The sequence below is a fragment of the Balaenoptera ricei genome, chromosome 10 (genome assembly GCF_028023285.1).
Source record: "Balaenoptera ricei isolate mBalRic1 chromosome 10, mBalRic1.hap2, whole genome shotgun sequence".
Classification (NCBI taxonomy): domain Eukaryota; kingdom Metazoa; phylum Chordata; class Mammalia; order Artiodactyla; family Balaenopteridae; genus Balaenoptera; species Balaenoptera ricei.
In genome coordinates this window covers 96,509,462-96,536,279 of record NC_082648.1, presented here as the reverse complement: position 1 = coordinate 96,536,279, position 26,818 = coordinate 96,509,462, and the positions used below count along the sequence as shown (strand labels likewise).

Below are 26,818 nucleotides of genomic sequence, written 5' to 3'. Positions count from 1 at the left end.
TGGCCCTGAGCCCCGGGCTCCTCTCGCACACTGGAGGTGGAGAGTACCTGACTCTATGACTCCATCCTGTGGAGAGCAGGGGGGTGGGGGAGGGGGAACGGCACCTGCCCTGCCCCCTCACCTTCCTAAGAGGGACCCTCCCCAGCCCGGCTCTGGGTCTCCTCTCTGTAGGGGATAAACTCGGGTGTCCTGGGACCTTTGCTCTGGACACGTGTCCCTACGGACGCCACTGCTGACCCTGGCATCTGCTCCCCTGCCCACCAGTGGAGTCCCAGGGATAGCTCCTCAATGGCACTTGGAGTCAAGTGCAGGGAGCTCCAGGTCTCACCCTGGCTAGGAAGGTTTAGGGATCTATTTAAGTATTCATTCTCTTCCCACAAACTAGACACCCCTTTCCTTGCCTCCCTCCCTCCAAATCACCAGCTTGGTGACCGGGGCCCAGTGGCGGAAGCAGCCTTCCCACCGCAGACCCTGACTCCATTCATCCGCAGACCCTGACTCCATTCATCCGTACTCCTCAGGGGAGCCCATTCCACTGGTGACCCCCTCCCCACTGGTCTCATTTTCCATCCATGCCCCAGGAAGGTGTGGGGAGCCCCTGCAGATGCCTGGCCAACTTACACTGTGTCTGTGGTTTCCCCTAAGCCACTACAACAGTGACTACATCTTATTTTGTTTAACAAATCCTCACGGAGCACTGACTGTGCCAGGCACCGTGCTAAGCCCTTCACAAATGTAACTCATCTCATCCTCGACAAGGACCCAAGAAGGTAGGCACCCTCATTAGCCACACTCACAGATAGGGAAACTGAGGCACAGGAAGTGAGGAGGTAGCTCAGGGTCACAGAAGCTATGACCGGAACCTAGGCTGTCGGTTCCCGTCTGTGCCCTTGGCCTCCACACTGGCTGCCCCCTCAGGGAGGTGGTATAGTCTGACGGTTCTAGGGGATCTACATGGTGACAGCCCATCCCTCTCTCCACACTCCCAATCCTGCCTGAGGATCCCATTCGCGTCTCTGCCCGGGACCCACACGCGCAAACCTAATAAGCAGGAAACTACCCCCCGCCCCGGCCATTGTGGACCCTGCCCACCTCTCACACCCTCTTGCACCCCTCCCATTCTCAGGACGAGCACATATTTCATGGTCCAAACAGGGACACTTTGAGAGTGAAAAGGGCCACTGTAAATCATCACACTAGGGCCACAGGTGTGGACTGGGACTGCCCAGGTGAAGCCGGACATGCGGGGTACTAGCGTGGTACCGCCCACTGGGCTTCTCCCCTCGGCCCTGGCAGAACAGGCGACCTGGAATGGCCGGGGCACCCTTAGCACTCTCCCCAGTTTGGGGCCTCGGGTCCTCCTGACCCAGTATCTGCCCTGCCCTTCCCCAGATAAAGGTTGAGTTCATGGCCAGAAGCACTGACGGATCAAAGATGAGGGAGGATATAAGAGGCTCCACAGAGCAGAAAGCCTGGGAGGCAGGGGGAAAAGTGGGGTCTTCTGAATTTGATGGATCTGAGTCCAGATCCCACTCTGTCCCTGTACACCATGTGGCCTTGAGCAAGCCTCTTCTGAGCCTCAGTTTCCCATCTGTAAATGGGGACAGTAGTGCTAATCCACACAACTGCTGTGAGGAGTCAGTGCTATAAAGGGAATGTCAGTAAACCTTGTTGCCCCGCCTTGGTGATCAGGGGGCAGAAGAGGGGGCGTCGAGGGGAGAGAGGGTCTGAGGCCACTGCAAAGAGCCCGGCTCCATCTGGGTTTGTGTTTATTCACTACAGGCCCAGCGCCCAGCCCCTCCCCAGGGAAGTGGCTGAGCGAGGGAATAAAACAAATAAAGGCCGCCGAGGTGAGTGTGGACTGGGGTGGGGCCAGCCTAGGGCAAGGTGAGGGTGCACGTGAAACCCTGGTCCCAAGCTCGCGGTCCACGCACGGCCCCCTCCCGGCAGGGCTCCGGGGGGCCAGTGGAGGTGTCCACGAGGAACGGCTCCTGGACTCCCTGCCACCTCCAGCCCCTCTTCCTTTCTGCCCTCTTTCTCCTTCCTAAGGCAGGTCCAGAGACCAAGCTCTCCAGCTGGCTGGGGAGGTGGGGAGGGAAGGTGGAGGGGCCAGTGTCCAGGTCCCAGGCCACGGCCCAGTGCCTTTCCTGGGCGGGCGCCCGGGTTCGCTGTGCTGGGACAGAGGAGCAGGGAGGCAGGCGCCCCAAGCCAGCAGGCCTTTATGCGCCACGCTGTTGTGCGGCAGCCCTGCCCCCACTCCCGTGCTGCCATCCTCCCACTCGCCCTACCCCCCAGATCCGCACCCCAAGGGGGCACTCAGGAGTCACACCAGCTTCCGCCCTTGTCCAGGGGCCCGGCAGCCCCCCGCGCATCCCTGGACGGCTCCCCGGCTGCCGTGTCCTCCTCGTCTTCCTCCCCCTCGTCCTCGCCGTCAGTGAACTCATCCTGGCTGAGGCCGTAGGCCAGCGTGGTGTGGGCCAGGTCCACCTCGATGGGGAAGACGTCAGCGTCACGCAGCACTGAGTAGCAGTCGTTGTAGTACTTGGACATGGTGGACACGAAGCGCTGCAGCTGGAACACGATGTCCTGGACTGGGGCAGGAGGGCGGGCAGACGGGCGCCAGTGGGCCGGGGCTGCCTGCGCGTGGCGAAGACCCTCCCTGCCCGCCTGGGCATCCCATCATGCACCTCACTGACCCCTCGTGCCCCGGGAGGGGGCAAGGCCAGGGCTGCCCAGCCCTGCACAGAACCCAGGCCGCCTCCCAGCTCCCAGTCAGGCAGTGGAGGAGCCCTGCCAGGGTGGGGGGATGGTGGACTACACCCCAAGGAGCCCACGGGGCACGGCCAGTCCCACCCAGGCCAGGCTCCAGGAAGCTCCCATCCTGGGTCTGACTCAGAGCTCTGCCATGCGGTGGCCCTGGGAGCTCAGGTAAGTACTGTACCTCTCTGGGCCACAGTTTTCCCAGCTCTGAAATGGGGAGAGGATGGTGTAGGGGTTGCCCGAGGCAGGGTGTGGCCCGCGGGCCGGGCACCTGCCCACAGCCCACACCCCTCACCGTGCTTCTGGTCCAGCAGCTCCATCTTCTCCAGCACGTCCTTGCGCATCTGGGAGAAGCGAGCGCGGGCCTCCTGGCGGCAGCGCAGGATCAGGCGGTACTCGTAGTTGCCTGTGCTCACGCGGTACAGGGGCTCCCCTAGAGCCTGGGGCAGGGGAAGCACGTCAGGGACCCTGGGCGGGGTGGGGAGCCTGCTCTGGGGCAGAGGGGGGCGGGGGCAGGGAGGCTGCAGAGCCGACCCACCGGCTCACCCCGCTGCACAGCACGGCACTCTTCAAAGCTACCATGGCTCCCCATTTCTGAGGCGCCAGGACCGCTAGAAGCGCTTAGTGATAGCTTTGTGAAAAAAAACAACCAAAAAACCAAACCCTTGCCACATTAAATAAGTGAATATTTAGTCACAGATGGACCCTGATATCAAAAATATTAAAAACGGGCTTCCCTGGTGGCGCACTGGTTAAGAATCCGCCTGCCAATGCAGGGGACACGGGTTCGAGCCCTGGTCCAGGAGGATCCCACATGCCGTGGAGCAACTAAGCCCGCAAGCCACAACTAGTGAGCCTGCACTCTAGAGCCCACGAGCCACAACTACTGAGCCCACGCACCATAACTACTTAAGCCCGTGCACCTAGAGCCCGTGCTCTGCAACAAGAGAAGCCACTGTCATGAGAAGCAACGAAGAGTAGCCCCGCTCGCTGCAACTAGAGAAAGCCCACGCGTAGCAACGAAGACCCAACACAGCCAAAAATTAATACATAAAAAAAAAAATTAAAAATTTTAAAAAATCTATAAAAAAAAATTTAAAAGAAGTAAAAAACCACCTCTCAGGAGTGAGGAAAGTCAGTTTTTCCCTGCAAGAGCCCCACAAAGTCTGGGGGGCAGCTGGTGTGGGAGCAGGCACTGGGAGTGTCCCAGAGCAAGCTGGCCAGCACTCCGAGGCCCGGAGGGGCCAGGGGTGGGGGGATCGCCCCAAATCTCCAGAAACAAGAGCCTGGCCAAACCCCCAGGCCCCTCCTGGATTGGCCTGGCCCACCTGGTGTCCCTGGCAGACCCAGCCCATTCTTGGGGCTCTGTGAGGTAGGCAGGGGAAGATTTGTGCACCCTGAGCCTTTCCAATACCACAGCCGTGCCCCCTCCCGCCGTGGCACTCACAATGCAGCTGTATTCCTCGTCATCCATCTCCTTCACCTTCAAGCAGTACGACTGTGGGACAGGTGAGGCCAGGTTGTCAGAGGGGCTGCACCACCTGGGTGCCCACCCTGATGTCCCCAGTTCCTCCCATGCCACGCTGTACCCCTCGGCCACCCAGAGGAGCCGGTGTGCCAGGCCTCATGGGCCCTGCGCACCCTCAGCTGGGATGAGCCGAGACGTGTCAGGGAGAGGCTGGCCCCTCAGTCAGACTGGCCTTTGCTCGGGAGGCTCAGGACAGCGAGGGCACTCAGCTAGGAGGGTGGAAAGGGCCTGAGAGACAGCCCAGCGTTTACCACACTCAAGTCCCAAGAGATGCTCTGGGAAAAAAGGTTCCATGGTCCAAAGAGCTTGGGAAGGCCCCTGAAGACCCATGTTACGTATGGGTCTATCAAAGGCTCTGACAAGTCCTCAAGCAAAGGACCTTGGCCTCTTTGATGGAGTATTTTTCCTCATCTCCTTTCACCACAGAATTATTATTTGAACATAAAACTCATTAACATCCCTTGGTACCCACTTTATAACCACTGACCTAGTCTAATCCATTGTTAAAAGTGACCAAAAGAATTCCCATGGGGTCAGAGTGCTCCAGAGTGAGGGCTCTACCCACCCCAGGCTCCCAGGGGCTCCTCTGAACAGTCGAAGCAGGGCCTAGGCTGCTGCCTGATTCCCCAGCACCTCCCTAGGCCCCTGGTCCCACCTCCTCAATCAGATGTGACCAAGGTTCTGGCCCTGCCCTGCTGGCCACCGTGTGGCCGACTGAGGAGGGGCAAATCTCCAGGTGGGCTCTGACCCCAGCAGGCCAGGCCCACACCCCCGCAGAGGCTGGAGACCACTTACCAGGTACTCAAACTTCACGTCCAGGTACTTCTTGATGGTGAGGCGAGTGTCTGGGATGGCTTTGTTGAGGTACGTGTTCAGATCCGTCAGCATCTGGAAGGGGAGGATGGGGCGGACGCTTAAGCCCCCATGGGCAGAGGGGTCAGGCTGGCCACGGTGGCAAGGAATGGCACTGATGTGTCAATCCTTCTAGTGGACTCAGGTGTCAGAGCCAAAGGGCACTCCTAGACAGCCTTGTCCATTTCAAGGACGAGAAGACAGACCAGGTCAAGGGCAAGCTGTAACTCTGGTGGAGCCAGGGCCAGAAAAAAGCCTGGAGGTCAATGCTGAGGCTACGGAGGAGGAGTGACTCACCCATGGTCAGCTGTGTAGGAGACCAAGCCAGAACTGGCCCCCCGGTGCTCCGACTCCAGAACAGGACCCTTTCTGCTCGCCACACTGCCCCATCCCCCATCACGTGCTGACATACACGTTCCACAGGACCTACCGGCTTGATGGTCTTCAGCAGCCGGATACCAAACTTCTCAATGCTGCGGTGGGCGTCGGCGAACTTCACGAAAGCCTCACTCGCAGCTGGCTGGGGCTCCCGCACCCCAATCACGGAGAACACGTCCCCAAAGGCTGCGTGACAAGTTTGTCCTGAAGGCTGCCCCTACTTGACCCCTTAACGGAGAAGCCAGGGATTTGTTGGGGAGAAGCAAGGCGGGGGGCTGTGGCAGGCTGGAGGCCAAGGTCTGCCCAAGGTCTACGTCCCAAGGGAGGTGGGTCTACACCTCAAGAAAGGTGAATCTATACCCCTAAGAGAGTTGGACCTACATCCCCAAGGAATATAGACTCCGGTGTAGACACCTGAGTCTACACCTTGAGGAAGCTGGGTCTACATCCAAGGGAGCTGGCCCTCATTCCCCACAGCGACCAGACCATGGAGAAGGCTGGGTCAAGGTTGAAGGAGGTGAAATTGTCTGGGGGCAGAGTACTAGTCTGGGAATCTGGGCCTTAGGTCAACTCTGCCCCTAAGGAGCTGCGTGACCACTTTTTCTATCTGGGCTTTGTTTTCCCAACTGCAAAACGGGGTTAACTGTAGCTGCCCTGCCCAACTAATAACAAACTTGTAGGAAACGAGATCACAAATAAGGAAGGGCCTCGTACATTGTAAGCGGCAGTACAGATAGACGGGACAGGGCCCGGAGGAGTAACTGTGCCCCACAGAAGACACGCTGGTCTAGGGGACTTCCCTAGCGGTCCAGTGGCTGGGACTCTGCACTTCCAATGCAGGGGGCCCAGGTTCAATCCCTGGCCGGGGAACTAAGATCCCACAAGCCGTGCGGTGCGGCCCAAAAAAAAAAGACTAGCTGGTCTACATGCTCCCCGCTGGCCCCATTATTGCTACACCCCAGCATCTAGACAGTGCCCAGCCCAAACCTGGCCTGAGGTCAGATGCTGCAGTGTCTGCCTGAGCATGGGCATGAGAAAGGCCCCAGGGAGGAGCTTGGCCGCACCCTCACTGTATGGGTGTAGGGGAGGTGCTGAGCCCAGAGGGTGACAAGGGTTTTTCCAGGGTCACGCAGCAGGTTTGGGGCATCCTTACCCCGGTGCGTCTGCGACAGCTCATAAAAGGCCCGTAGGAGGTTCTTGGTGTGCTCTGTCATCCCTGTGGGAGAGACCCAACCGAGGGGGCTGGGGGCACATGGTGGGGACTACACTGGCCCAGGACACGGCCTCCAAACACCCACCCCACCCCGAGGCCCTCACTGTTCCTGGGTTTCAGATTCTTCCTGCTAGGTTTACATGTGCCATTATTTGATTTTTATGGGCATGTATTACTTTTACAATCAGAAAAAGTATGTCTTGGGCTTCCCTGGTGGCGCAGTGGTTAAGAATCCGCCTGCCAATGCAGGGGACACGGGTTCAAGCCCTGGTCCGGGAAGTTCCCAAATGCCGCGGAGCAACTAAGCCCGTGCGCCACAACTACTGAGCCTGTGCTCTAGAGCCCACGAGCCACAACTACTGAGCCCGCGTGCTACAACTACTGAAGCCTGCGAGCCTAGAGCCCGTGCTCCGCAACAAGAAGCCACGGCGATGAGAAGCCCACGCACCGCAACAAAGAGTAGCCCCCGCTCTCTGCAACTAGAGAAAGCCTGCGAGCAGCAACGAAGACCCAACACAGCCAAAAATAAATAAATTTATTTTAAAAAAAAAGAAGTATGTCTTAAGATTTTTTTTCCTTAAGAATATTTAATGGCCATGGTCCTAGAATTGTGTAGGCTGGCACTCTGCCCCCACTGCCATCATCTTTAGAGCAGGGCTCCAGAGCTCCACCCCAGGGCAGAGCCAGTGCCAGGCACTTCCCAGATTGGGATACCCAACCCACCACGGGGCTGCCAGCCAGAGGGTGCGCCTGCCCACCTTTATACAGCTCGGCGGTCCGCTCCAGCTCCTCAAGCCTCTTGACAAGCCCATCTGTGGGGATCAGAGAGCCACAGGGTCAGGCGAGAGACCCACAGGTCACCTGAGCCAGGCTTGGGAGGGGCAAGGTCGCCCCCAGAGGAGCAGCACAGGACGTGGTCCCAGGGAGGGGGATTTGGCACCTCAGGGTCAGCTGGGCTCACTGGTGTTCTGCAGAGAGCCCGACACGCCCAGACAAGTGGGGGCAGGCAGGGCAGCCCTCAGGATGCTCCTGAGATAAGCGCCACCCCAGCAGGCTGGGACACAGCAAAGGGGCAGAAAGGTGAAGAGGATGCGGGTACGTCCAGAAATCAGGAGTGAAAACCAGTTGGGCCCTCCCCAAGGCCAAGCCCGCGGGTGGCTCCCCACGGCCAGCAGAAGGCAGGCCCATGCCTGGCAGTCAAGGCCCTGGGACTTCTAGCATACTCCCTGCTGATGGCCGAGGAGCAAGGCAGTCAGAGACAAGCAGGAGAGACGGGACGCCTTGACAATAACTCTAAGGTAGGCTCAAAGGCAGCCCCTACCACCACCGGCCGGCTCAGAGGCGAGAGCAATCCGGGGAGGGGAGAGAAACTCAGCGAGGGCTTCGAGGAAGAGCTTGCACGGGAGTGGGCCCTGGTGATCATCTTCGCTGGCTTCACAGGTAGTTTATTGAGCGCCCACTGTGTGCCGGACCCCGTTAGGCCCAGGAATGCCCGTGGTGAGTGAAATCTGAGTTGTGCCCTCAAGGCTCACAGTCCAGCAGCGACAGTGGCCAGGCCGTGACTGGCAGGGACAGTAAGGGCTGTAAGCTGAGGGGCAGGGGCAGCTGCCTCACCTCAAGGGCTCAAGACGGGAGCAAGCGGATTGCCAGGGAGGGGGCCGCATTCCAGATCGGGGTGGGTGGGACTCCCACCAGCACCGAGTGGCACCCTCCTCCACTCCAACAGGGCTGAGGTCCACCCCCGACTCCCCACCGGAAGCACCGGCAGCAACTGCAGGGCAGGGCCCATGCTGGTGGCGTCCTTGCCCGGCACCTCCTAGACAGGGCCTGGCCTTACTGAGTGCCCTCCACGCAGCTCAGTCCTTCTTCCACATGAGCCTTGGAGGCAGAGACTACTTTGCTCATCTTGTAGAGAAAATCGAGGGACAGAGAGGTAAAGCAACTTGCCTAAAGGCACACAGTGAGGGCCGTGCAGGCTGGGGTGCCCTCTGCCCCCCAGTCTCCCGTGCTGACCTGGGCCAGGGTTTTCAGAGTGGCAGGAGAGAAGGGGAGTAGCAGAAGCCGGGCCTGGGCCTTTCTCTGGGCAGAGAAGGCGGCTGTGTGTTGGGCTGTCAGGGAGGAAGGCCCGGGCTCTGGGGGCTGGAAGGGAGCACCTCAGAGGTCTTCAGGAGGCTTCGGCCACCGGGCTGGCCTCCAGGCCCTGGCTCCCCAGAGCCTTGGCCCCTGGCCAGCCTGGCAGGGAAGGAGCCACGTAAGTGCCCTGCTGTTGTTTTTAGCTGGGTCATGGGACATCATGACAGCTTCAATTTTAGAAACCCTATTTAAGGCTGGGGAAATTGCAAGGTCTGGGGGGAAAAACACAACAACCAGTTCTAATTTCATCCCAACGCATGGTAACTACAGTAACAGGGATTTATAGACACCAAGAAGCTGGAAATAGCAGCCGCCACTTTTGTACCCCATTTGGAACAAGCTCAGACCCCACCCCCCAACCCCGCATCCCAGCCAATAAAGCCCAGTGTGCTCAGCTGAGCCTACAATGTATGTAGGTATTTATATCTGTCCCCACACGTACACAGCAGAGCTGCTGCTATTTATAAACTCAGGCTGGTGACAGCAGGAGCAGGACCGAGTGTTTCACTGGCCCCCTGGGGAGAGAGCGCGCGCGCGCGTGTGTGTGTGTGTGTGTGTGTGTGTGCGTGTGTGTGTGTGCACACATGCGTGGGCGCGAATGTGCGTGTACGCGGTTTTCCCCCAGCCCGAGGCGGGCAGCCACCTCCAGCCCTGGGATGCGGGCAGCAGCGCCACCTCCTGGGGAGAGGCGGGGCAGAGCGGGCAGTGTGGGAGCAGCGCAGTGCATGCTGGGGTGACAAGAGGGCACAGGGTGGAACTGGGCTGGCGGGGGGTGGAGGGGGAGGCCTTGGCTGTGTGAGAGCAGCTGGGGGCAGTGGCGAAGGCACCAGCCTGGGGAGCTGGAGGGAGGCACCTCCCCACCATGAATTTGTCTCATCTGTGACCTGGGCCTGTGAACCCTTGCTGGGGAACGGAGGACACTGGCTGTAAGACGCCTCCGCTGACTACTGTGAATGCTCTGGGAGCGGGAGAGGCCTCCAAGGATGCAGCCTGGTGGGCAGCCATGGTGCCCCTGCCCCTGAGGCCTGGGCCTGAGTCCCCCGCGACCGAGGGTCAGGGGGTGGAAGGAGGGGACTCACCATTGCACAGGATGGCCCGGCTCAGGCCCAGAGCATCTGCGGTCCCCGAACTCATGTTCTCGACCAGCCGATGCTTCACCTTCTTCAACACTGGGACCAGGTGAGAAAGGGACTCAGTGAGGTAGAGTCTGGGCCCCCAGGCCATCCCTGCCCCATCGCGATTCACTGGGAGCGACACTAGGGGCAGAAGGGGCTGAACTGGGGTTTGGTGTGTGGGTGACTGTGAAGTAGGGAGGGTCCCAGTGAGGGGTTCTGGGCCCCCGCCCTGTTCACTCTCTACCTGAGGGAGGCGCTGGGAGCCTGGAAGGGGTAAATATGTAAAGCGCTTAACCAAAGGCCTGGACTCAAAGTGGCTACTGGCTACCACTGAGAGCCCAGAGCTGCCCAGGCTTGATACGAACTGACAGGCCGACCGCGGAGAACCTCTCCTCCATCTCTCCTCCACTTCCGGGAGCAGAGGTGCCATCAGTGACAGCTGGCCTCAGGCTCCAGACTCGGTTACTGCATATGTGGTCACACACTCGGTCCTTGGAAGGGGACTAGGATGGGACCAGAGGGTTTTAGAGGAAGAATCTCTAGGACAGACTTGATCTGCCCTTAGCCTCTTTCCTTAAAAACCAGGAGGAGGTTCTGGCCCAAGGGTGTAGGAAAAGGGTGCTGGATCCCAGAGCCAAGAGATCTGGGTGTGCCTTCACCCAGGGGACACAGCGTCTCTCTGGATCTCGGGCCTTGATCTGGAATGAAGTGGCTAGCCCAGAGGACCTTCAAGCTACTGTCCAGCTCTTGAGCCTTGAAGCTTCCACAGAACCAAGGCCCAGACCCTCTAGCAGGAGGCAACATGTTCCAGGGCATGCTATGGGCAGAAGGGCTGGCTTCTGCCCCAAAGCTGAGGTCCAGTTCAGACCCTGAGCCTTTCTGGGAGCAGGTGCGTAGAAGGGGCCAGGGCTGAGGAGGGGTATGCAGGTGGGCATGAGGTACCAGGTCCAGGCTGGGCTGCCCTCCCTTTCAGAAGGGTGAGGGACTGGGCCTGGTGAGCTGGAGGGCTGCCCTACAAAGGACAACCCTAGGGCAGCAAGGTCCCAGAGGAGGTGGCTGGGGGAAGCGGGGTAAAACACAGGGCAGGGAGAAACCAGGGACAGGTTCCTGGGACCAGCTGCAGGGGGAGTACCCCTGGGTCCTCCCAGGCCCTTTGGATCGGCTTGGTCAGAAGAGTCAGAGACCACAGCCATGTGAGTACTGATGCATTGTCATAAGAAGGCAGGACAGGGGCTTATGGGGCCACTGGACGCCACTGCCCCAGCCCAGCTTACCAATGTCCAGGGACATGCCCTGCTTGGGGTCTGCCTGCAGCTTGTTGTAGTGGATAGTCACCTCCCCCTGGAAAAGCAGGACAAGCAGAGTTGTGACGGAGTCCCCCGGACCCCAAGCCCCTTCCCGGGGGAGGCCTGTTTGCCCTGGAGTTTGTGGTCATGAAAAAATCCTGAGCCCTGGAAAAAGGTCCCTCCTTCTCTCACCACCCGCCAGGCCCTGGAGAATCAGCAGGGACAAGGGCAGACAAGGTCCCTGTTGACACTGAGATCGTTGACAGGCGATCTCTGATGTCCTGTGCCCCTGCCACCCCCATGCCATGGCCACACTCCAAACCTCTGCGACATCATTTTTCCTGCCACACAGAGGATCTTCTCCCGCGCTCTAAACCATCCCCATCCTCCCTCCATTCACTCCACAAACTGTCCCGGCACGTTCTCTGTGCCTGGTGCTGGGATGGAGGAAGCAGGTGCAGGGGCAGCCCCAGCACCCAAGGGCCTGAGGCCAGCAAGGGAGGCCGATGCAATTCAAGGAAATTACATGAATTGCAGTCTAGTGACTGGAAGAGAGGTGGCGCTCCTCCTGAGAAGCCTCCCCTGACCACGTGAGGCCACCCAGGTCACTCTTGTTCTTGAAATCCTAAGACCTTTGAACTTGGGACAGAATCCATTCAAATGCAAAACAGGATTTCAAAATTGCCTCCTAAGTGACCCGATGCAGTGAATCAGGGGTAGATGCAAAAGGCTCAGCGCAGTGTGCTCAGGGCCGCCTTGGAGAGCAGCTGTGGGGAAAGGAAGGAGCGCTGCGGTGGCAGTCAGACCTGGGCTCTGGTCCAGCTGTGTGACCGCAAGCAAATCCTTCCCCCCACTCTGGGCACCAGTAAAATAGGGGCCGTATCTCTGCCTGGCACCCAAACGTGGGAGCTGGGGAGTCTGGGTGCAATGGCAAGGCTGTGCTCACACACCAAAAGCTCCTGTTCTCGTGGGCAACGTGAGGGGCTGGCGCGACACAGGCCTGGGAGGATAAGGAGGGTTCTGGTGAGTAGAGATGGGGGGATGAGGGAGGGGATCCAGAGGGGGCACATGCACCCCACTTCTGTACCAGAATGAAACACGGTACAGAGGACACAGAGGACGGATGGGAGGTGAGGAGAGGTTTGGATGGATGGGGTGAGGGAGCTCAAACACTCGGCCAAGCTCAACATACAGCTGGGACGCTTGACTCTCAGACTTTTAAATCATCCTGTGGCTTTGCACCTCCTTCACTGTTTTGGATTCCCAAGAGTTACTAGCAGCAAAAATCTCTAGGAAATGGCAAAAGGGCTGCATGCTTCCGGGACTGGCCGGAATGCTGCCTGCCATTCAGGGAGAGAGGGGCCCTGTGGGGAGAGGCCTTGGCCTGGAGCAGCGGCGGCAGGGAGGGGGAAGCCGGGAACAGGCAGAGTGCAGTGTGGTCTGCAGAACAGGAGACCATCCGCTGGACCAGGAGCTGCCCAGGGCCCAGGGGACTGAAAGTTCCTACAGGGACAGGGGTTAGGGGGAGGGGTCCCTCTTTCCCTCTTACAACTTCCTGGGCCCAGCATGGCCCAGTGGACATTTACTGGATGTCTACTGACCCAGGTAGCTTCACCTCAGACTTCCAGCTTCGCCTCCGGCCCTGACTGGGGACACACTGGCCCTCCCTGAGGTGTGGTTCCAAGTCTGACAGCTCCCCTGGGAGCTCGAGGACGGGGACCTTTCAGTCCTGGTGCCCACTCTCTCACCAAGGCCCAGCACAAGTCCTGGATCATAAATAGTATCTACTGAATGATCACGGAAGAAACCCAGGGAGCCGGGGTGTGACCCAGACCCTGATGCACCGAGGAGGGAGCTGTGAAAGGGCCAGTCCCCCCTTCCAGGCCCTCTGGCAGGCTGGAGGTCTCAGAAGGGCCTCTGTGTCCCCAGTCCCGCAGCAGCCCTTACCTTCACCTCCTGAATCATCTTGGCCACCTCCACCTTAGTTTTTCCTTTGATTGACCTGCCATTGACCCCGGTGATCTCATCGCCAGCTGCCACGGTGCCGTCCAGCGCGGCTGGGGTGTTGTCAAACACCTGTGGGTGCATAAGGGGGGGTGGGCGGGGGAGAAAAGGAAAGCTGGGAAGAAACCTGGTGGGGGACAGTCATTCCCTCCACCCCAACCGGCACCTGGCTCCGTCCTGGTCTCTGCCCTCTATCCCTTAAGTGGTGCTGGAGAAGGGCAAGGGGAGAAAGCACCCTAACAGCCAGAAACAAGTGACCCACATTCTTGGGGGAGGGGAAGGGGGAACTGGAGGTAAATGCGACTGATGAGACTTTCCTCTTCTGGTATCAAATACACCAAACCTCACACGACCACAGGAGTGTTTGCTCCTCCCAAGCCATTTCTTGAGATTTTTTCCAACAACGCTGCACTGAGCTGACTCGGAGCCCCAAGGCACCACTTATCAGTTCCTGCACTTCATCTCTGTCTCCAAGGAGCAAGGGCCCCACCACACACGTAAGCCCCTTCTCCCAAGATGACCCCTAACACAGGGTCTGCACTCACTGGCTGAGTGCAGCTGAATGTGTCTGTTAAAGGACAGATGTATGGGGGACGCTCGGGGCGAGGGGTGAGCAGGCTACACAAGTGTGTGCAGAGCCGGACCCAAGAATACAAAAGTCCCATCAGGCAAAAACCGCTAGGAGAGACGCCAAAATTATTAGCTGTCTCCCCTATACCTTATCTTTATTTTCCAAGTTTTCTATGCAAAGCACGTAGAAAGAATATTTCATGATGTTTCATATACGTTAATATTATAAGAAAATAATGAAATAATTAAGACAAACGTTTCTTTCTGCTACCTTCCAGAATCACAATAAAAACATCATAATTATTTGAAAAAGAATGGTAAAGGAGATCACAACAATAAAAGATATATAGCTGTTTCTGGAAGATGGAACAGTGGGGATCCAAGGGCCTGCAGAGGGGGTTGATGAAAGAGAGCTAGTCTTTGCTGGAAACGGCCAGCAGGCCAGGACACAGACCTCTGGGAACATCCTTAGGTGGGTGGAAGGCAAGGTAGAAAGTAGGGGGACAGACTCAACTCCAGGCTCCCTCCCCACCCACACAACCCTCCACGACCCCTTCTCTGGGGAACACGGAGGACACGGGAATGCCACTGCCTCAGCGCCAGCCACTGGCTCCCTGCCCACATCCTGCTGGAGCTTCAGCAGCGGACGTTTCCCAGACCGTCACGGATTTTGGCAGACAATCTGCACTGAAGCCTCTGGGCCCCCCGAGGCAGCCGCAGGGATTAAGTCGGGGGGTCGGGGTGGGGGGGCGGGCAGGGACCAGCATTTCTAGAGTCTTCAGGCAGTGCCATCTGGTACAGCAGGAGAGCACGTGGATGCTTTGGAGCCTGTCGGATCTGCTTTCTAACTTGGCCTCTACCACTTAGCCGGCTAGGGACCTGGGCCAGGAGCCTGGGTCTGCTCACCTATAAAACCACACGAGGGCTTCCCTCGTGGCGCAGTGGTTAAGAATCTGCCTGCCGATGCAGGGGACACGGGTTCGAGCCCTGGTCCGGGAAGATCCCACGTGCCGCGGAGCAACTAAGCCCGTGCGCCACAACTACTGAGCCTGCGCCCTAGAGCCGGCGAGCCACAACTACTGAGCCCATGTGCCACAACTACTGAAGCCCGCACACCTAGAGCCCGTGCTCCGCAACAAGAGAAGCCACCGCAGTGAGAAGCCCACTCGCGGCAAGGAAGAGTAGCCCCCGCCTGCCGCAACTAGAGAAAGCCCACGTGCAGCAGCGAAGACCCAACAGAGCCAAAAATAAATAAATAAGTAAATAAATAAATTTATTTTAAAAATAATAATAATAATAAAGTATACGGGAGGATGTGCAGAGGTCATATGCAAACACTATGCCATTTTAAAAAAAAGACAAAAAAACAGCAATGTTACTAGGCTCCGAGCTCTCTGAGGGCAGGGTCTCTGTTTTCTTGCTTTCTTTTCTCTAGTGGCTACAAAAAAGCCTGGCCAGGCCCTCAGAAAATATTTCCCGAACATAATATCTGTTGTACCGATACTGATTTAACCAAAATTGACACGATAACTATGTTGGGAAGATAGAGTGAGAAGAAACAGGTTTTGGAAGGAAGCTAAATTTTTATCTCCTATACTGAGAGAAGCTGACAGATGTTTACAAGCGATAGACCAAAAAATAACAGGGTAAGCATCTTACTGAGAAAAATGGGACCTCATACCTGAATCAACAGCTAAAAGGGTGGGAAGCGGTGTTGCTTCTGGGATTGGGGTGGGGGTAGGATTGAGGTGGGGGTAGGATTGAGGTGGGGGAAGGGTGGTGAGAAGGCGTCGAGCAGAGGGGATTGCTTATTTGACACCGGCCTTTTAGTACTCTTGACTTGTTCAAAGCAAGTCAGTCTTTGAATAAAATTAAAATTGACTTTTGAAAAAAATCAATTCTATTATTTTATAATCACAGTTCATATTAAGTACAAACCTGGCCCCCCACAGGTGGCAAGGGGGAGGTGGCAGGGGAGGGAGGCTGGGCAGGGAGACGGCAAGGAGGCCAGGCCTGGGGGAGGCCTCCCTAACACCTCCTGGACCAGAGAAGGCCAAAGCGCTCGTAAAGGCCACACCCTAAGCAGGCAAGACCAGATCCAGGGAATCTCCATCTTCAAGGCCTTAGAAGTGATTCTTTTGCAAGATCCTCAGAGAAACTGCAGTTTCCCATCTGCCACCAATGGCTACGTAGCTGAGAAGGTTAAAACATAGCTGGAATCCAGGTCAAGTTTATGTCTGAGCGGGGCAAGCTTCCTTCCAAGGCTACAGAAAGATCACTGACTCTGACCAGCCACATAATAAACGAGGCCTGTCCCCACTCCTGCGTCACAGCTGACAGAATATCACCAGGGCAGCCCTTCTTATAAGGACCACAGAATTGTTCAGTATCGCTGGCAGATCATCTGGGAAAGTGAACTGTCATAAAAATAATAGCAGCTGCTCTCGAGGGAGTGCTGCTTAAGGGTCGGACATTGTGTGATATCATTTTGTTTAATCTTCACAACAACCCAAAGATGCCCAGACCTACATATTTTATATCCCCATTTTCCAGGTGAGGAAACTGAGGCCCAGAGAGCTTAAGTAACTACTTAATAAGCAGGGAAGCTTGCATTTGAACTCAGGCCATTATTATTTCATAGTCTTTTAGTCTTCCCACTATGCTTCACTTGTGTTAGTACCAAAGGCTGATGATTTTATTGATTCACTGATGACATTTTTAGTGAAGGTCCGCTATTTGCCAGGCATTGTACAAGGTGCTGACTGCAGTGAAAAAGCAAACTGGGATCCTGCCCTCATAGTGCAAAGAGTCTGGAAAAGAAGTTAGATACAGAACTAATGAGCAAATCCATGAGTACAAGATGGCGATAAGTGCTGAGAAGGAAGAGAACAGACTGAAATGACAGAGAAAAACAAGGGCGGACCTACTGACAGTGGGTGTTCGGGGAAGCCCCTCTGAAGAGAATGAGGAGTCAGCTGTGCAGAGGGGAGAAATGAACCTTTGTCACGCCCGAGCAGGGAGGTGGCTCGCCCCCTCCAGCACCTCCCTTCCACCTCCAAAGCACTCAATACCTGGACAATATACAGGCAGGGACAGTACTGGGCTCCTCCTCCAATGCTGATCCCAATCAGGTTCTGAGCATCCTTCTGCAAGGTCACCTTCCCAGGTACAGTAGGGATTCCGCTGGAGAGAGAAGCACGTGCAGCTGAGTCTCCTGGAGAAAGGATGACTGGAGGGGACGGGGACAGACAGGCCTTCTAAAACTCCCAAGAGCCTCCAAGTGCTGCACAGCTTTTCTCTTTCTCACTTGGCCAAAAAGACAGCATTTTGTGCTGGAACGTCACAGAGCTCTTGGAGCCATGCTGATGGGGGATCAAATCCCAATTCAGCCATTTATCAGCTGTGGGACTTGGGTAAGTAAGTCACCCTCTCTGCATCTCAGTTTCCTCATCCATAAAAGGGTATGGATAAAAAGTGGCCACTTTATCAAAGTTCTTAGAAGAAAGTACATGGAAGGCACTTAACACCAACCCAGCCCAGAGCAGGCACTCCGTAAAAATAGGTCCCCCTTCCCTTTCCTTCATTCTCCCTCTAAGATTTGAGTCAGACTCTATCCTTGCCTCCTTCTCAGGCACATATGGAACATAACAGCCACCTCCTCCAGGAAGCCTTCTCCTGTTAAACTATCCATCACCCATCTGTCAATTGCTGTACTCAATTACTTCTCAGTTTTCACTATACATTAGCACTTATTTGTGTTTTGTGGTAAATATTCTCATTTATTCTCTTATTCACTTGACAAACATTTGCTAACAACCTATTGATGCTGAGCACCATACTAAGTGCTGAGGACACAGAAAGGCATTGGACCCAGTCCTTGCTCTGAGGGAGGATATATTCTATTAAGGAAACTAACTTAATTTTTGAAAACCTGCCCCACTGATCATCTACGCTGGGGAGGAAGGTATGTTTATGATATTCCTATTCATCCTTCAAAATCTGGCTCAACTGTCACCTCCTCTATGAAGCCTTCCCTGAACACCCCAGCAGAGGCACTGCTTGGCCTGCTCGGTTCTCCTCGTAGCCAGGTCATTCTCCATTAGCACCCTTATGGCCCTGACTGTATTTATCCATCAATGTGTCCACAGCCCCCTACAGATGGTGAGCTCCTGGAAGGGCAGGATTCATTTCTGCTACAGTACAAGACCTAATCTTCTGCTGAGAAGCAAGGGTCTGTGGAACTGGTAAGTCCAGGCACCTGAGAGACCTGGGGCTCCTGCACTAGTGGGACTTGGGGTAACAACATACTCACAGTTTATCCTCCTCGATGTCATAATCCAAGTCTGCAAACATGGTTCCGAGAGTTCCAGTGGGCTGGCTAACTGCCCAGCTCGGCAGGGGAATGGGGAACTGGATCCGGGAAAGAAAAGAGCGCAGGGCTTAGGGAACCAGTGCCTAAATGCCAACCCCAACCCCGGCGATGTGGGAGAGCCGGGCCCTCCCCTCCCTTCCGGACGATGGGGGTAGACCCCGGGGTTGGGGGTGGGTAGGTGATTCTTACTAGGTACAGGGGGGACTCCAGGCCAGGGCGGGGCCCCAGATTCCAGAGCCCGCCCCACGGGTCTCCAGGCCGTTGGGAGCTCGCCTCTGTCGCTCACCGGAAGCGTCAGTACCACAGCCGGGTCCGGGCCAGGCTGGCACCTGAACCCACCTGCCGTTCCACCTGTCGGCGGCCGCGACTGTCGCGTCACTTCCGGGTGGACGCGGAAGTCCCGTCTTCCCGCACTGGGTATTTGCCCGGGTCCCTATAGGCAACCCTTCCCTCCCTGCCTCCCGGGGCTCCCAGAACGAGGAAGAAGAACAAGTATTGACGGAAGCTCCCCTTTAGCATGAAAAAGCGGAAATAGAGGAAACGTCCGGACAGGCCGACGGCGCTCAACCCCGCCCCTTGCCCTGTGGTCGCCGCCATCTTGGTAAGGTCAGGGTTCTTCCCAGCTTCCTCAGCGGGACGCCGGGGGACCAAGCCGCCTGGCTGGTTGCCGTGGCAACGGAAGCATCCTTAGGCGGGGACACCTCCAGAGAAGTTCAGCGGACTACAAACCCCGACACTTTCCCTTTCACATTTTCAGCACCCCCGTCCTAGGGTGCCGTCACTCCTCTACTAGAATGACAGTGTCCGAGCTGGAAGGATACTTCGAGATGCCAGCCTAACAGGAGTTTTGCAGGCCAGGAAACTAAGCGCCAGAGAGGGGAAGAGATTTTGTCCAGAGCCACCCACGGTTAATATAAGATCCAGATCTCGACCCTGAGACTCCTGCCACCTAGTTCAGTGCCCGTCCTAACACCTGCACACCTGTGGTCAATGGCTCTATTAACAGATTGGATTCCCTTCCCTTTCCTTTACGAGCCTCCTTTCTCCAAATGCAAACTAAGAGCCCTGAGGCAGATGCTTTCTGTGATACTTAGTGAAAGACTCCTCACACCCCTACTCCTTCCTTAGTCTTGAGCAGCTCCCCTGGGGTCCCCTTGAGAGTCACAGCGCCTGTGTACCTGAGGTTCAGGGAACGCCATCAGTGCTTCCCAGCCGAAGGGTCCAAATCTCATCTCCCCAACAACCTCTGCTGCCACTGGTATTGTGTAAAGTAAGTTCCCTGGAGAGGGTTGGTACTCCCAGAGACCCAGCGCTGGCATCTGCCTCATCCAGGCAGCATGGGCCCAGGCCTGTCCAGCTTCCTCCCAGGGGCAGCAGAGGAAGGAGAGATGCAGAAGGATGATTATCCACATATCCCATGGCCTGATGGGAGCTGCACCCCACCCCCTCCTTAGGGAACTATCTGAGTTTCGGCAGTTGTGCAGAACGCCACAACAGCGACGACTTTCCCATGTACCCACTGCGCCACTGTTCAGATCACTTTCACAGGATTTCAAAGTTCACCTCGACCCTGTGAGAGAAGAACAAGTATTGTCAGCCACATTGAACAGGTAAGGAAACTGAGGCTCAGAGAGGCACTTCCCCTTGTCTCCCAGGTGGTCAGCGGCAGAGCTAGGGCTGGGACCTCCAAGCCCTGTTGGCAGGCCAGAATTTCGACTCTAAAAAATCAGCAGTCTCCAAACCCAGATAATTTAACAAGGACTGTGGTTCTTCCACCTCACAGTAGCCCTAGATCAAGCCCAGATGCTGCCATCTTGTAGCTAGGGGATCTTGGGCAGGTCACTACCTGACTCTGAGCTTCAGGTATCTGTAGACTGGGGACAATGACTCTCCCAAACATCAAGATAAAAAGGAGAAACAGGTATGAGTGCTTTGTAAACAATTCACATGACACAGATGTCCCTCAAGCCTCCTGACCACCCCCCACCCAGCCCACTCCAGTCCCTCTTCTCAGGTGAGGGCAAGATGCCCAGCCTCCTCTTTTCTTCCTTGTTCTCCCCATCTCCCAGGCCCAGCTCTAATCCACCTCTCGCAGGCAGAAGTAGTGCTGCTATGAACATAGGGGTACATGTATCTTTTTGGATTCTAGTTTTGTCTGGATATATGCCCAGGAGTGGGATTGCTGGATCATATAGTAATTCTATTTTTAGTTTTCTGAGGAACCTCCATACTGTTCTCCGTAGTGGCTGCACCAACTTACATTCCCACCAAGAGTGCAGGAGAGTTCCCTTTACTCCACACCCTCTCCAGCATTTGTTATTTGTAGACTTTTAAATGACATCAGAGGTTTTTATTGTCATTCCTCATTATAATCATTTTGCCCAACTACTTCAGAGGGCAAGGCTGATGGCACACTTCAAGGGCCTTAGGATGCTCGGGCCCCTGCTTCAGACTCGCCTGGGAAGTATCTCACACGTAGGCTCCTGGGCTCTATCTCGGACCTATTGGATCAGAGTCTCCGGGGAAGAGGGGAATCTTGGAGGCTGCATTTTCACAGAGCTCCGTGGGTGGCTTCAATGTCTCCTGCAGTTTGAGGACCACTGTGTCACAGGCTCAGAAGGTACAGTGTCTGTGCACCCTCAGGGTGGGCCTGTTCAGCTACACCAACGATCCCTGCCCTGGGGGCCTCACCATCTAGGAGGAGCCCATAGGAGGGGCTTCTGCCCAGGACAAAGGCCAGGGAAGGCTTCCTGGAGGAACTGACATCTTAGCTGAGTCCTGAAGGAGGTGCTGGTGGGACCCGGGTCGAGAAGAGGGGCAGGGTGACCCAGGCAGAGGACATAGCTGGTGCAGGTGACAGTGGGTACAAGGCACAGTCCCCTGTCCTCAGAGAATCACAGTGTGGCAGGGGAGACAGACAGCAAGGGCAGTGACAGGCACGATGAGGCTACCACCGAGTCCTGGCCAGAGCACAGGGAGAACTACCCCTCCCCCTCCTGCTGCTCCACAGTCCATCCAGGCAGGAGGGTGACCCCTGGCCTGGCCCGGCCACTGAAAGCTGTGTGACCCCAGGCGAGTCCTCTCTGGGCCTAGGTCTCCTCCAAGATTCTAACCTTTGTGTTCTGAGCCTCAGATTCAATCAGGAAAAGCTTGCCCCCCACAATCCCATATTCCTGGGGAAGTGCTGCCACCCAGTGGCCATTGGGAGAAAAACCTCCTGGGGCACCGGAGTCGTCGTCCCCCCCCCCCCCCCCCCCCGCCCCATTCCTGTCACTGTCACTGCCCCGCCTAGCTCAGGGCTGGCTGGGGAGTCTTTGGAGTCTGTGGGCAATGGGTGCTGACCTGTGCCTGACGTGCCCACCCCTCAGTGCTGCCATGGCCCCAGAACAAGGCCTGACTCCTTACTGACTCACCCCTGGCCTCATGGGCCCTTGTAAAGGTCAAGGAACCAGAGGTGGGTGGGTGGAATTCAGTTCAATTCATCATCAGCATAGAGATTTAGAGCATGGGTTTTTTGTGTTTTTTTTAAATGTCTTTATTTATTTTATTTATTTATTTTTGGCTGCGCTGGGTCTTCCTTGCTGTGTGCATGCTTTCTCTAGTTGCGGCGAGCGGGGGCTACTCTTCGTTGCGGTGCGTGGGCGTCTCATTGCGGTGGCTTCTCTTGTTGCAGAGCACGGGCTCTAGGCACGCGGGCTTCTGTAGTTGTGGCTCGTGGGCTCTAGAGCGCAGGCTCAGTACTTGTGGCGCACGGGCTTTGTTGCTCTGCGACATGTGAGAACTTCCCGGACCAGGGCTTGAACCCTTGTGCCCTGCATTGGCAGGCGGATTCTTAACCACTGCGCCACCAGGGAAGCCCAGAGCATGGGTTTTTAAAGCAAACAGATGATAGCAGTGATACTAGAAGCTAACACGTATTGGCCATTTCCACATCAGGGGACAAGAAAAGCAAGGTCCTGCCCTGCCAGAGGTCACATGAGTGGGAGTGGCAGGCATTGACCCAGGTAACATTCCCCTCTTCAGAGCACTGGGCAAGACCCCAAAATAAAAGGGGAGCCCAATGGGAAAGGGTGTAACTGGACTCGTGGGAGCTGGTGGATGGGCTGGACAGAGCACTGGCTCCATGGCAGCTGTGTGACCCCGGAAATGTCCCTTGACCTCTCTGAGCCTTAGTCTCCATGGTTAAAATGGGTATCATAAGAGCCTGAGTGTTGATTTTAAATTTAAGTCAGACCATGACACCCCCTGCCCAAACCGCACTAATGTCTTTCCATCACAGGCAGAATAAACTTCAGGTCCTTACCTAGAGATCTGGGCCTGGCTGCTCCTCCCTGGTCACATTCTGTTCAGGGCCTCTGGCGGCTTGCTGTTCGTGGAACATGCTGGAATGTTTCCACCTGAGGGCCTTTACTCCTGTAGCTCCCTCTGCCTGGAACGTTCTTCCCCCAGGTATGCTACTCCCTCACTTCATCCTCATCTCTACTTCCGTGTTACCTTGTCGCTTTCTCCAGGAAGCCCACCATGAGCACCAGCTAAAGCACAGCCCTTGGCTAGTCTCTTTCAGAACATCCATTCATCTCCCACCTCACATGGAGCACAGTCTGGGTTATGCATTTGTTTGCTTCTTAACTGGCTTCTTGTCTTTCTCTCCAAACTGCAAGTTCCCTGAGGGCAGGAACCTGGCCTGTTTCGGTCACACCTCTATCGCCAACACTTAGCATGGCGCCTGGCAAGTAGTACATTCAATGCATACCTGATGAATGAACGAATGAATGAATGAATGAAAAACTGTGTCACTAGGATCCCAGAGACCAGGCAGTGGTCAGAGGTAGTGGAGGTCTCCAATTTCAGAATCAGAACCCCAGACCCTCTCAGCCTGGCACTGAGGTGCCACAGGAGACTAGCAGAGGAGGGACAGAACAGTCAGATCTGTGCGTTGGCTGGAGTGCACAGGCCACTAGCGACAGCTTGAGGGAGCCAGAGACGCCTGTCGCGGAGGCGGGGGCATTGCCTCCCCCTCCCGGAGTCTGAAGTGAGGTGGGGAATCAGAGTGCAGGGGTGGCCCGACTGGGAAGCTGGGCTGGGGAGGCAGAAGGGAGCCCTGGTCTGGTGGGGGCCAGATCCCCCTAGGGACAAGGAAACGTCTCCCACTAGGGCGGCAGTGGGTGAGCAGGGGGTTAGATTGCATCCTTCCAGAGGCCCGTTCCTAGCTTTGAGGGAGCCATGGCCCTCATTCCGTGGGCAGCTCTCGCCTCTCTTCTTGACCTGCCTCCTCTAATCGGCTGCCTCTGGCCAGAGGTGGGATGTGGGCTCCCGTGGGGCCCCAAGTTCCCCCAGCCACCCCCAAAGCAGCTCTATTCCTAGTTCTGCTTGGCATATAATGGGCTGACCCCTGACCTTCCCCTCTCGCCCCCGCCTAGTGCTCTGCCCCCCGGGTTAGGTCAGTGATGAAAGCCAGTGGGAGCCCGGGGGGCAGAGGGAGGCGGACAGTGCCTGATTGTTCCCCGCCCCTGGCAGCGCAGCCATGCTGGCTGCTGAGGGACTGACTTTTGCTCTCTCGCTCTTTCTCTCCCCCTCTCTCCCCCTCTCTCTCCCTCTCTCTCCCTCTCTCTCCCTCTCTCTGTCATTCTCTCTCTTTCTCTTTCTCCAGGTCAGGGATTCTCAGACTCAAGTGGGAAGTTAATACCCATGTAGTTCCAGGAACCCCCCCCAGAGATTATATGAGTCATCAGGCTCAGCACGGGGGCCCATGATTCAGACACGGGGCTGGGAGGTCTGGTAGGACCCCGCTTTGGAAAGAGACTGGGACCAGAGCCAGAAGACCTTGGGCATCCCTGGCCCTCTTTGAGTTCCACCAAGTGTGAAATGGCATCTTGGGATGCTAAGAGCAAAGCCAGCCCCACAGGAAGGTGTGGGGATGGCATGTGACACAGCTGTAACTGTGTCTTCTCCCTCTTTCCCCTCTGACCTGCCCCCCACCCCGCCCTCAGGATCCATACGTGTCAGGTCTGTGTCAGGCTCTCTGTTCTGTCCCATCGGTCTAGCTGTCCGTCTTGCACCGATAAATACCACACTGGCCAAATTACTAGAGCTTTATAATAAGCCTAGCTAGTTGGCAAGTGCCCCTACCTTATTCTTCAGGAGTATCTCAGCTATTCTTAGTGCTCTGCCCTTTCTTACTGCTTTTAGAATCAGCTTGACAAGCACCACCAAAACCCTGTTGGGGTTTGATCAGGACTGAACTGAATCTAGACATTAATTTGGGAAGAGCTGACATCCTTAAGATATTGAATCTCCTTATGCAAGTTAGTGGCTGTCTCTCTGCATTTATTTTAGTTTCTTTATTTTACTTCTTATTAAGGAAAATTTTCAATGCACAAGATTAGACAAAAAAGGATAACCAAGCTCTTTTTACCCAGCACCAAGCTTTACCAATTAAACCTCTCAGCCACTGTATCTTCAGCCATAATCCTGCCCACTCCCATCCCAGCATTCATTTTTTTTCCAGCCAGTCTTTGGGGTCTTCATTAATGTCTTCCAGTAATTTTTTTGTCTTAGTTTTTGTTTTCAAAGGATTATACATTGACAGGAAGTTGCAAAAATAGTACAGTTTCCCCCAATGGTGACATCTTACATAACCACGGCGCTTTACCAAAACCAAGAAATTGACATTGGTACCATCCACAGATCTTGTTCAGATTTCACTAGTTTTCCACGCATTCCTCTGTGTGTGTGTGTGTGTGTGTGTGTGTGTGTGTGTGTATAGGTCCATGCAATTTCATCAACTGCGTGAATTCATATAATCACCACCAAAATCAAGATACAGAACTCTGTCCCACAAGACCCCTCGTGCTACTCATTTATGGCAACACCCATCTCCCCCCTTCCCCTCCCCAACTCCTCCAGTCACTAATCTGTGCTCCATCTCTACAGTGTTGTCATTTTCAGAACATCACCCCACAGCATGCAACCTTTCGAGACAGTTCCTTTCACTCAGCGTAATTCCCTTGAGCTCCATCCATATCCTCACATGTATTGATTGTTAATTCGTTTTTATTGCCAAGTAGTATTCTGTGGTCTGGAGGTACCAGTTTGTTTAATAATTCACTCACTGAAAGGCATTTAGTTTGCTTCCAATTTTTAACTATTACCAATAAAGCTGCCATGTACAATCATGTACGTATGTCATTGTGGATATGAGTTTTTGTTTCTCTATAATAAATGCCCAGAAATGGGTCATATGATTAGCAGATATTTTCTTTTTTAAGAAACTACCAAACTATTTTCCAGCGTGGCTATACCTCAGTAATATTTTACGCTTTTCTCTGTAAATATTTTGTTATATTTAATTTCTGTTATTATCGTAAGTGGAGGATTTTTTTAAATTATATTTTGTTTGCTCTGTTGTTTATAAATGCAGTTACTTCTTATTGATATGATTTACACACTAGAAAATTCACCATTTTAAAGTGTACAATTCAGTTTATATTCACAAGGTTGTACAACCACCACCTCAATCTAATTTCAGAATATTTTCATCACCCCAAAAAAGAAACTTACATCTGTTAGCGGTCACTCCCCATCTCCCCCCTCTCCCCTGCCCCTGGCAACTATTAAGCTACTTTCCGTTGCTATGGATGTGCCTATTCTAGGTGTTTCATATCAATGGAATCATAATATTTGGCCTTCTGTGTCTGGCTTCTTTCACTTAACATCGTGTTTTCAGGGTTCATCCATCCACATGTTGTAGCTGCAATTTTTTTTTAATTAATTAATTTATTTATTTTGGCTGTGCCAGGTCTTATGTGGCACATGGGATCTTTGTTGTGACATGTTTAGTTGTGGCATGTGGGATCTAGTTCCCCGACTTGGGTTCAAACTCGGCCCCCTGCATTGGGAGTGCGGAGTCTTACCCGCTGGACCACCAGGGAAGTCCCTGCAATTGGTTTTTGATATTGATTTGATATAGGAATATCCTATCTCTAGCTCTGTGAAATTTCCTTCATAGTTCTAATAATTTGCCTGCAGATTATTTTGGATTCTCTATGTAGTCAATCGTATCACCTGCAAATAATGCCAGTTTTACTTTTTCTTTTCCAATCCTTATACTTTGTTGTTATTGTTTATTTTTTTCATGTCTTACTGCCCCAGATAGAACCTCAGGTGCAATGTTGAATAGATGCATGGATGAGGGCAAACTTGTCCCTGATTTAAGGAATGTATCTGTTGGCCCTTTAAGAACTATGTTTGTGCTGGTTTCTGTAGGTAATCTTTATCAGTTTAAGGAATTCCTTTCCATCCCAAGTTTGCTAAAATGTTTTTATCAGAAGTAGATGTTGAGATTTATTGCCAGTGCCTAGATGATCATATGAATTTTCTCCCTTAATTTATTAACGTGATGAATGGCATTATAGACTTTTGAATGTAAAGCCACGGTTCCCTTTCTAGAATAAACAAAATTCTGTTATGAGGTATATATCCTTTTTATTCATTGCAGATTTGTTTTGCTAATATCTTACTTAGGGTTCTCACATTGAATTTCACAAGTGGGACTTGTCTGTAATGTCCCTTTGAATGTTCTGTGTAAATGGAAAGGAGCCATCCCTG

General features: G+C 54.7%; 1 protein-coding gene across 3 annotated transcripts; it reads right to left on the bottom strand.

The window, feature by feature from the left end:
• Positions 1–1,752: 1,752 nt before the first annotated feature.
• Positions 1,753–18,705, bottom strand: PICK1 (protein interacting with PRKCA 1). 3 transcript variants are annotated; one of them, XM_059936942.1, is made up of 13 exons: positions 18,401–18,705; positions 18,152–18,249; positions 16,911–17,022; positions 13,213–13,341; positions 11,254–11,320; positions 9,944–10,033; positions 7,490–7,543; positions 6,672–6,734; positions 5,571–5,704; positions 5,084–5,176; positions 4,208–4,258; positions 3,056–3,200; positions 1,753–2,591 (listed from the first exon to the last, which is right to left on the bottom strand). In XM_059936942.1, exons 2-13 carry the CDS (start codon positions 18,190–18,192, stop codon positions 2,317–2,319), a joined length of 1,254 nt encoding a protein of 417 aa, XP_059792925.1. In that variant the 5' UTR covers positions 18,193–18,249; positions 18,401–18,705; the 3' UTR covers positions 1,753–2,316. The 3 variants fall into 3 exon arrangements, with proteins under 3 accessions (XP_059792925.1, XP_059792926.1, XP_059792927.1); XM_059936943.1 differs by having other exon boundaries at positions 18,498–18,705; XM_059936944.1 differs by having other exon boundaries at positions 18,551–18,705.
• Positions 18,706–26,818: the final 8,113 nt, after the last annotated feature.

Coding starts and splice junctions, on each gene's coding strand:
- PICK1 (XM_059936942.1), bottom strand. CDS start 18,192: ATGTTTGCAGACTTGGATTATGACATCGAGGAGGATAAACT. Junction 5,705..6,671: donor GCTGTCGCAGACGCACCGGG/GTAAGGATGCCC, acceptor CTTGTCACGCAG/CCTTTGGGGACGTGTTCTCC. Junction 2,592..3,055: donor GCTGCTGGACCAGAAGCACG/GTGAGGGGTGTG, acceptor CTCCTGCCCCAG/TCCAGGACATCGTGTTCCAG.